The following is an 11,108-nucleotide window of genomic DNA, read 5'->3' on the forward strand; positions in this document are numbered from 1 at the left end:
TTTTTCTCTGATCACAGTTTATTTATTTATTTATTTATTTTGATCACAATAAATTTAAATAAGAAAAGCCAAGTAATCAATCTTTGTAAGTTTGCAGATAAATATATATATTCACAAATAAACTATGTTTCAAAAAATCAATATGGACAGTTTTTGAAATAAATTCAATAAAGTAAGAAGAAAGAAAATAAAAACAGAACATATAAATTAGAAATTACATAACAGAAAATCAATAAAGTCATCCTTTTAAAAGAATAATAAGGGATGAAACTGTAGCAAAACTGATCAGAAAAAAATGACTAAAAACCAAATTACTAATACCATAGATGAAAATACCATTAGAGTTTCTATCACTATTAAAAAGTTTATAGGATGAGATCTTACCAGACATAAAAATTTCCTTTATATGGAAATCGGACAGAGCAACAAGATTTACCAAAACAAATACAAACAAGAATATCTAAATATTTCTAAACATGTTGAGGTATTGAATTTATAATAATAAAACATATCCTAAAAGAAAACACCAGGTTTACATGTTTCTCTGATGATATGTTCCTGCTATATAGTCAATAAGAAACATCATTTGAAGATTCTTTCAGAGAGGAAGAAAAGGAAAAAAAAAGCTGATTTTATGGAACTGCTGAAACACTGATCTCAAAAGCTGAATAGGATGTTACAAAGAGAGATAATTACAGGTTAGTGTATCTTATGCCAGAAAATCCAAAATTCTAGGGAAAATATTTGTGAGTATAAAGAAGGGCTTATTCTAGGAATAGATGGTAGTTTTAGCTGACCTAACAAAGGAAAAAGAATATGACTATCATAAGAGGTGCAGAAAATACCTATACATTTTAATATCTAATAGTGATAAAAACCCAGCAAAGTACTTATAGAATATAAATACAATATAGCTAATGTAATAATGTTAATAAGATATCCAGCATTACTACACCCACGCTTGATTTGGGAGCAAATGGGAATATTCACAGTAAACACATCTATTTGAAATTATACAGAATATCCTAGGCAGCACATACAGTCTAGGAAAAAGTATTGGCCTCAATGGTGAGCATTTTTGTTTCTGTACATTTGTCGACAGACACATTCCTCTCTAAGCAGAAGTCCTGGGACATGAGCCAGGCACATATTCAGCTTAATGCCAGACAGTTCTCCAAAGTGCCTGTACCATTGTCATGTTGGGGACTGTCCTGCCTGGTCTCAGGAATCTGTAAGTGCCTATAATTATGGCTGAGTAAGAGGCCTCTGAACCAGGAGACGCTAAAGAGACAAAACTTATTTCCCTGGCCTGAATGCTGCCTGTTCATATGCCTCATTCCTTTTCATGCTTGAATGGCAGTCAATGAGGGGAAACAATTCTTTTGGATAGAGACTGAATCTAAGACAGACGCGTTCACGGAGGAATGACAGGTACGAGACTCGCGGGGCTGTGGAAATAATGGGGTGATCGACACCAACCCTTGCACCCTTGGGTTTGCCAATGCCTGAGTCCTTTAGAAATCCAAGTCTCCCAGCTGCCTTTGTCTCCTCTGCCCAACTCAGGCCCATTGGAGGTAACAGAGGCGGTAGAGTCCAGATCAGAAATGGCAGACTCCTGGGGTAATCGGGCCTGAGACAGAGAATATGAAAGACCCTGTGAAATCCGCTTGCTAGAGGATGCTCTTTAATTAGAATATGAAGTCACGGGCAGGAAACAGAACTAAGCTTTAAGTTCTGTAGTCTTTTTAAATGATAAAACCCCCAAATCTCTGGCTTAGGATCCCAGTAGGAAATCTGCCAGCACCTTTCAAAAGCTAACTACTTGTAATTTGCAAACTGTATCCGTATTCAAGAATAAAACCCTGCTTGTGCAGGGGGACATGGTGCTTTTCCACTTGGGAGAGTGGCCATTCAGTCCCTATTTCTCCACAGAAAATTGCCTATTTCTGTGTATATTCACTTCTCATGTTTCGACGAGCCATCCAGGGCATTGCGTGATCACTGCTGGCCGGTTATCATGCATCATTTTCATCCACTTTTAGAAATGTATGAGTAAATTATTTTATTCATTTGGTTCCACATATAACTGAGATCATGATAGGAGACTCAAGAGTTGGAAATTTTTAGTTTAAGTAAATAGTTAATAAGTCCAGTAGGTGATGCATATGTTAAAGCTTTTGTTTCAAAAACTACAGATAAAGCCCATCCTGGTTCCTGGGAGGGACAGCCAACCTCCTGGGGCACTGCTAAAGACCATTGCCTGGGGACAAGTGGAGGCATCCAGGCCATTGTGTTCCAGGGAGGGACACAGGAACACCTGCCCCTGGGAACAGCTAACTGCCCAGAAGAGAATGCTGCAGTTTCTTTCACCTAATTCTTCCTGAATTTCAAAACCCCTCACCACACTTTGTTTATTCTCTGTTATAAAAAATGTTGGCCTGGAAAGAAATTGTGAGACAATTTGTTTTAGGGTGTAAACCTGCTGTCTTCTTGGACTTCCCACCCTCTGAATAAAGTGCCCATAAAGATTCAATTCCTGTCTCAGCTTATTGGGTTTAAGAGGCAGAAAGAATGCAGGTGTCTTTTCCATTTTCAATAAGATGGTATTTGTCTTGCCCAGACTGACTTATTTTGCTTAGCATAATGCTCTCCAGGTCCATCCAGACTGTGACAAAAGGTAAGATTTCCTTCTTTTTGGTACCTTAGTAGCAGTATTCCATTGTGTAAATGTACCATGGCTTTTTCCCCCACTCATCTACTGGTGGGCACTCGGGCTCTTTCTGGATCTTGGCCATTGTAAATGACCCTGCAATGTGAGGGATGCATATTAACAAATATATGCCAATTCTTTTTAAATAATACTAATACAATTTTTATGTGTAAAATTCAATTACAGAGCTATAACTATTCTAAATGTAATACTTTTATTCAATATCAGTTTTATTTAACATCAGTTTATTACTAAAAAGACATTAGTTCTTGATTTGGGGACATGTATAGGTATCTAATGATTGATATAAAGACTTTTTAAAAAATATGCCTTTAAACATGGTATTGCATGTGCTTCAAAGAAATGATAGACCTATAGAAGATAAAGGACCTAATATGTATGAATGTAATTATTTGCTGTTTTCTTTTCAACCGAGTTTCTACATACATTGTTTTTAAATAATTTTTGTACTTAATTAATAATTTTCTAGGAGAAAAAATATTGGCCTGAGCATTTAAACTCTATATTAATTATGTATATTTCTTATATAAGTCTTTATATATTGAGTGGGAATGAATTACATGTTTTAAAAGAAACACAATGCAACAGATACATGAAATGCTGTAGGCCTTTTAAAATAATATCACAATTTGGCCTAACATATGATTAGAATATAAACTAATTTTTACTTCTATCACCTGCCCCATTACCTTATAATTTAGGGTTTTAGGAAATTTGCATTTAAAGGAAAATTATTTTTATTTTTTAAAGATTTTATTTATTTATTTTTAGAGAGGGAAGGGAGGGAGATAGAGAGAGAGAGAGAAACATCAATGTGTGGTTGCTGGGGGTCATGGCCTGCAACCCAGGCATGTACCCTGACTGGGATGAACCTGCGACACTTTGGTTCGCAGCCCGTGCTCAATCCACTGGGGTATGCCAGCCAGGAAAATTATTATTTTTAGAACACAAAATAAAGAATGTAAGAGAACAGTATGAAATATTGCTACCCGAATCCCTCATCATTAATTTTAGAGTAAACGCAAAAATCCCAAAATGTTCTGTCAGCAAACACATGCTAGAATGAAGAAGTAAACATTCAAGAGATAGACATCCAGGTTCAGTCAAGTCAGTCTTGTGGAAGTAATAGATTTAATGTTCTTTTCTACCATTCTCAAAACCCAAGGAAATAAAGGGATAGCATTGCTTTCATCAGGTCTTACTGTACTACCTGAAATGCTATATATGTTTGGGTTTTGATTTTCCTTGTGTGTGTGTGTGTGTGTGTGTGTGTGTGTGTGTGTGTGTGTGTTTCTATGTGGCCCACATCATGTGTTCTGAAAAGCTTCCCTTTCTAAACCACAAAGTAGGCATCATTAGTAATTCTAATTGTATTTCTTCAGAGACCTTATAGTCTGTGTTTTACTTATCCTTGCCCCATATTTTCTTCTATGTATCATTATATTCAAGAAATCAAATGTCTTAAGGGAGTCATTAAATTCTTGAGATTTTCTCAAATCCCTCAAGAAGCACACAGGAACTACACACATTGAAAATACCCTTTTAATCAGAAGATTAACTCCAGGGACCCTACTCCCCTTAGACTAAGGTAAATACAGAACTGAATGTGTTACTGAATCTATCTTCTGAGATGATTGTGTTTGAATCATCTCGTGCTTGCTTTCTTACCCTGAAGGTTACTTCTTTGGTTCTCATATATTAAAGAAGAAGCTGGAATTTCAATTCTGCTACCTATAACTTCTATCATTCGCTTAATTTTTGAATGACTGTGAACATCAGATACATTGGACTATTTTTTTGTTTGTGTTTTGTTTTTGTCTTTGCTTGGGAGCTAATGTATAGCAATAAACCATGGGGATGAGAGATCATGAGGTTCTTACATGAGCTAAGGTGTTGAATACTTTTTCTTCCATTGGTAAGTTTGATTCACTTCTTTCAATATCCCATGCACATACATCTTGCAAATCAGTTAAAATACAAAAAAATAAATAAAGATGAGAAAGAAAGATCATGCTCAGATTTTAATCTGATAAACACTTCAAATGATGAGGAGTGGGAGCAATTTGTAATTTGGCCATTTATGCCTACTCCTCATCCTAAACTATTTCATTTTCTACATTAACATCAAAACTGTTATACAGCTTCTAATGGGACAATGGAAAAGCACTGTTTTAATTCAGTTTTAAATATCCTTTCATAAAGGATTCATTGTAATCCATCTAACTGCATATTTCCTTGGGAATTACCTGTCAGCAACTAAGTCTAACATCGATAACTGTTCATTGATTATTGCTGTAGTAATGTGGCAATGAGTTCTTTTGTGAGTTTCACTTACTGTCCTGAAAAGTAGTGCCGATGTCTCATGAGTGAAAGAAGGAAGACACCAAAATCATCATCCTTTATTTCATGGAGGTAAAGATACCCTACTGTAAACCACTTAAAATATTTGTTTTTACTTTTATATAAATGTGAAACTATAGTTAAGTTATTCAGATAAAGTGAAATAGAAATCAGAATTTTGCATTGACTTAGTAGGAAAGACATTGCATATTCTAAAAAATGGATTTCAACATAAAAATACTACGAGGAAGTACCTATACATTTTAAAGGTTTGTTTTATTTTATGGGTTTGCTCTGCTTTTTCTCAGAAAAAGTTTAGACTCTGTTCCCTGAGTTTCCAGTGTGATAATTTCTTTTGGATATGAAAGACCAATTGTAAGCTCTTGTTATTCTCTCTGCTTCATATCCCAGCTCAGAGTGCCCTCTCCCCTTTCCCAGTGGGCAGGCTTCTCCAAAGCCATTGTCCCTGGCTGTTTCCTAAGGATGGCTCAGAGATGGTGGAAGTCAGGACCCTGCCTTTCATTACATCAAGTTTTAAAAATGTGGAGTATCAACAAAACAGAAAGGTATATGTCAAATATCTTGCTTTAAATGCCACAGTAGATTTCATTCTTTCATCCTGATATATTTGACATCAATACTTTTAAATCCAAAATGGGGAGTTCAAAAGAGTTTCATGGTAACATAGATTAAAATTTCAACCTTGAATAGTGTGCTTTCTAAACTGGATTTCTTTACATATTTTAGAATAAAATTTATTAATCTCCTGCCCCCTTCTCATTAAAACCAGCATTTTAAATGCACCCTGAAGCTGGAATGTTAATGTTTGCCTTTTTCTTCATGGAATTTCCTTATAGAACTGGCAAATCAGCACTGCCTGAAAAGACTAGGGATTTTCTAGTTAAAATTTTCCAACTTTATAGATGAAAAAACCAGAGCAGAGAAGTCAAGAACTCAAGCCACACAAGCTAGTTAGGGACTATGAGTAGTCTCGATGGCACAGAATGATTATTCTCCATTTATTCCCATCTTCTGATCATTAACAGGTTCCAAGAAGAAAACCACATGGCTGATGTTAATTTGACAATGGTTACTGAATTTATCCTTTTGGGGCTGACAGATCGTGCTGAACTGAAAGTGTTCCTCTTTGTGTTGTTTCTGCTCATCTATATGATTTCTTTGGTGGGGAATCTAGGAATGCTCTTTCTAATCCACATAACTCCCAAACTTCAAACACCTATGTACCATTTCCTAAGCTGCCTGTCATTTGTTGATGCCTGCTATTCCTCAGTCTTTGCACCCCAAATGTTGCTGAACTTCTTTGTTGAATGGGATATAATTTCTTTTTCTGCATGCATTGTGCAGTATTTTTTTTTCGTGTCACTCCTTACCACTGAGGGTTTCTTGCTGGCAGCAATGGCATACGACCGCTACATGGCCATTGTGAACCCTTTACTTTATACAGTGGCGATGACGAAAAGAGTTTGTGTTGCCCTGGTCATTGGATCATGTGTAGGAGGTTTAATCAACTCACTGACACACACAATTGGCTTGGTGAAATTGTCTTTCTGTGGGCCCAATGTCATCCATCACTTCTTCTGTGACCTTCCCCCGCTCTTGAAGCTCTCATGTTCTGATACATCCATGAATGAATTGTTGCTGTTAGTCTTCTCTGGTGTTATTGCCATGGTCACTTTCTTGACTGTGATGATCTCCTACATCTTCATCGTCGCTGCTATCCTGAGGATCCGCTCGGCAGCAGGGAGACACAGAGCCTTCTCTACGTGTGCGTCACACCTCACAGCTGTGACTTTGTTCTACGGCTCTATAAGTTTCAGTTACATTCAGCCAAGCTCCCAATATTCCTTAGAACAGGAAAAGGTGGTATCTGTTTTCTATACCCTTGTCATTCCCATGTTAAATCCATTGATTTACAGCCTGAGAAACAAGGAGGTGAAGGATGCAGTGAAAAGGGCTATAGAGATGAAATGTTTTCCTTGTTAACTTTATACCATATGTGTCCTAAAGTAATATACAAACAAGTGCTTTTGATAATATCTCTATGAATTTATTTAAACTTGGGTCACAAAGGAACGTTGCAGTTTATTTAATTGGAACCGTCTGTTTTACAGTAGAAGAAAAAAGCTGAGTAGAATTACATTTTATAGTACACATACCTGGTTATTGTGTAAATTAACCTAAAAACTATATGAAGATCTAAGTTAGTTATGTCTGGACAATTGTTGACATTTTAATTCTTTCATATGGGTAGAAATGACCATATATACAAAGATATCTAGACACAAACACAAAAATTGAGATATACAAACAAAATTTATAAATAATAAAATATATTTTAACTTGGTCTGTTTGCTGCACAGAAAACAAATAAGATACTTTTCAAGCAAAAAATATCACATCGAGTTGTTCAATAAAACAGACAGATGCATGATCTTGAAATTAGCCTATACTTTCAGTCAGATATTGTTCAAAAGAAATCTAAACACTGGATGACACTCCAGAAAAAGAACTTGGTACTAGATTACCTCCACACTCACAGTAGTTAGTCTAAATCAGCGGTCCCCAATACCCTCATCCCTGTCCCTGAATTCTGCTGGCATTGCTGCCTGAATTTTGCCTTCTGTCTACCTCCCACCCCAACCTCGGTCTGTGGAAAACTGTTCACACATTTTTCACACAGTTTCATTGCGTTCAATGAAACTTGTCTCTGGTGCCAAAAAGGTTGGAGATCGCAGGTCTAAATCATTTCCCTATTCCTGGACCCAGTTTACATTACCACACATGAAACTGAACAGGATGGAATGCCACTGTTTTACCATTTCACGTGAAAGGGCCCCTAATTCTCAGGTAAAACTTACCCTGAACAATTTTAGAAAGAATGCCTCCATAATGATTAGGGAACCATTAATAATCAGACTAATTTCCTCCTTTTCTTTAAGGATTTTCCAATATCTTAAAGAATATTTTTAAGGATATTATTTAGACGTTAAACAGAAAATTTCCTGAAGGTGTTCTAGAGAGGGGAAATATGTGAAACCAATTGTTTTCCCTTTGATTCAAACTATACATGCACATAGAAAAGGTACAGTCAACCCATAATTACTAATCGTTCCATGGTGATCTTTTTTCCTTAATTTGCTAGAAATTGTCCTATGTGGAAAACAAATATGGTGTACTAGAGGACATCTTCCTTTAGAAATAAAATTAAGTTTAATTTGGGGGGTTTGCTTTAAATACTGAAATAAGTACAGGTCAATAAGCTGAGCAGCACTATGGGACAGCTCAATGCTCTTTAAATATTAACTCATGTATTTACATAGCAGCTAGATTGAAATTCTTTTCTCTCAGTGACAGCCAAAATCATATAAATGAATGTTTCCAATATCTGTGAAGGGAGCAAACAAAAACACGTATTATATTAGAAAATTATGCAAAGTAATTCATATAAAAGTTTGCCTCTTAGAATGAAAAAACATCACCACCACCAATGCTGAGAACATCATATAATATTCATGTAGCTCTTCATGATTTTCTAAGAATATTTAATATGTTATTGGAAAATGGGGGTCTATAAAGCCATGACATTTTTGTATGGTACATTCATGCAAATGCATTTGTATGGAAGTTTTTATTTTAAGAATAAAATACAAATATAATAATAATGATAATTAGTAAACATGGTTTTATATAGTTCTTCACACTTTTCAAAGGCATTCAATATCTTATATCCTTGAGCATGAAGCACAAGGAATAATATACAATCAAGTTAATTAAAACTCAGAAAAATAAATCAAAGTGTAATTTTGATAAATTCTCCTACAATATACACTCTGTAAAAGAAGGGTCTGGTGCCCAGGATGCAGATAAAATAATCGTTTATTAAGTGTGTATGTGTGGGAGAGGGGATTATTTTATGGAAAAAGTGTTTAGATTTTTTTCAAATACTGATCTTAACCTTGTATGTTACAGTATTATACAGGAATTGGATGCTAAAATGAGAAATAAATTCTTTCTTCTAGAATTTTGAGGAAAAGGGAGGTTGTGGGGAAGTTGCAAGCTGGAAATTGAAAGAAGTAATATACCCTATGTTCATATTCTGAAAGCAAATGAAGCTCCATCAAGAAGATGTTCACTTAATATCCATAAATGATAAGTTTAATTAGTTAATAGGAAATAAATGAAGACTTTTTTATGAAATATCTGATGCTATGTCATCAATTGTCACGTGCACAGGTAAAAAGAATTGAGAATGATACTTGTAGCTCTAATTCCTTCAGCTCTTACATAAAATTGGTTACTGTTCAACCTCAACACTGGAGAAATCAGGACTCAGTAGAGGTCTGTCTCACAACATTTTCTTCTGAACCCTCAGAAAATCTGTATCAAATATGTGTCCATTTTCTATTTCATGTGTGTAGCCTTGGGGCTTGTGATTTGGAAACTGGCCTGGCTCATCAGGAAAATGCGGTGCTGGTAGCATGTGGGTTGGGTGTGGCTCCATCTGCATGGTGGGGAAGTTTGACACTTACTCAGAAGAAACCCACAAGCCAATGCAACGAATTGACATTCCTAAGTTTTGAGATTTGTTTTTGTGCTGTGAGCACACAATGATTATATAAACCGAAGTTTCAATGACAGCTTTCAGTTGTCCTCAGTCAAATTGGCCTCTGGACAAATTCAAACTCCCAAAATCATGGACATCTAAGAATCACACTGCCATCCCACCTAAACCATAATCTAATATAAAGTAGTCCCTACAACACTCTCATGTTGTCTACATTCCCTTACAAAATCAGCATTTATTAAATTTTACCAATTATATGATGACTTTTTAAAATTTAAGCAAGACATGAATCAATCCTTAGAGTTTATGTCAATTGGTTTTACATGTCTTATGAAGTCTTAGAATTCATATATTCTCATTCTTCATTCTTAGTCTCCTGACATGTTAAGGTTTTGCTAGAATATGATCCTGATTCCAATTTTTGTCACCCTGGGTATTTCCTAACATTTCCACTATTCTTTATGCAGTATGGCTTCAAACCCTATTATGTTTACTCCTTAATATGTCATTGTCGAAAGGCTGAATGAAATAAATGGTGAAAGACCACAGATTTTTGAATCACAGAAGTATTGTATCAAAATTATTGTTCTAGCACTTCCTAAAGTGCAAACTAGGAGAATTTCTTTAGTTATTCTAAGTCACCTATAATATCAATCATATGAATTGGAATACTTAATTAAATAAAAGCACATAATGATTGGACACAATAATTGTGAAATGCCTGGAAAACACTAGGTATTTAGGCATTTAATAAATAGGAACAATTCCAGCTAGGGTTCTTCTTTACATTTGATTGCTAAAGAAAAAGGAACACTCTTGTTAATAAAACTAATTATAAAATTCCCTGAGTGTTAGTCTGTTTTCCTGATTGCTTCATTTTAAAATGATTGTAAATTAGTACCACCTTTTATATCTCTGTGTGTTGGTTTGGATGAACTTGACCTAGCTTAGTGACCTATGTGTTGTGATTTGCCTCTTGCCCCTTTTAAAATGTAGCCTATCATTTTGTCCTGTATTTATTCCCTTTTATATTTTTTATTCTTTTCTCCAAGTAACCAATGTAGTATCTCTAAAAATTACTTCTCCCTGGCTCGCGTAGCTCAGTGGATTGAGCGCGGGCTGGGAACCAAAGTGTCCCAGGTTCGATTCCCAGCCAGGGTACATGCCTGGGTTGCAGGCCAGAACTCCCAGAAACCGCACGTTGATGTTTCTCTCTCTCTCTCTCTCTCCCTGTCTCTCTCTCTCTCTCTCTATCTCTATCTCTCTCCCCCTTCCTCCCTTCCCTCTCTAAAAATAAATAAATAAAATCTTAAAAAAATAAAAATAAAAAAATAAAAATTACTTCTATGTTCAGCCAATATAATGACAGAAATGTTGAAACTGATATTTATCTCAGTGTCATAATTGGCTAAATACCCCTAATATTAAAAGGCAATCTAATTTATGAAAACA

At 35.4% G+C, this 11,108-nt stretch overlaps 1 protein-coding gene across 1 annotated transcript; it reads left to right on the top strand.

Moving 5' to 3' along the window:
- The first annotated feature begins 4,382 nt into the window (after positions 1 to 4,382).
- Positions 4,383 to 7,111, top strand: LOC114490205 (olfactory receptor 1052-like). The gene is made up of 2 exons (XM_028504131.2): positions 4,383 to 4,646; positions 6,118 to 7,111. The coding sequence occupies exon 2, from the start codon at positions 6,137 to 6,139 to the stop codon at positions 7,073 to 7,075; it is 939 nt and encodes a 312-aa protein (XP_028359932.1). The 5' UTR covers positions 4,383 to 4,646; positions 6,118 to 6,136; the 3' UTR covers positions 7,076 to 7,111.
- The last annotated feature ends 3,997 nt before the right edge of the window (positions 7,112 to 11,108 follow it).

Source organism: Phyllostomus discolor, chromosome 6 (genome assembly GCF_004126475.2).
Source record: "Phyllostomus discolor isolate MPI-MPIP mPhyDis1 chromosome 6, mPhyDis1.pri.v3, whole genome shotgun sequence".
Taxonomy (NCBI): Eukaryota; Metazoa; Chordata; class Mammalia; order Chiroptera; family Phyllostomidae; genus Phyllostomus; species Phyllostomus discolor.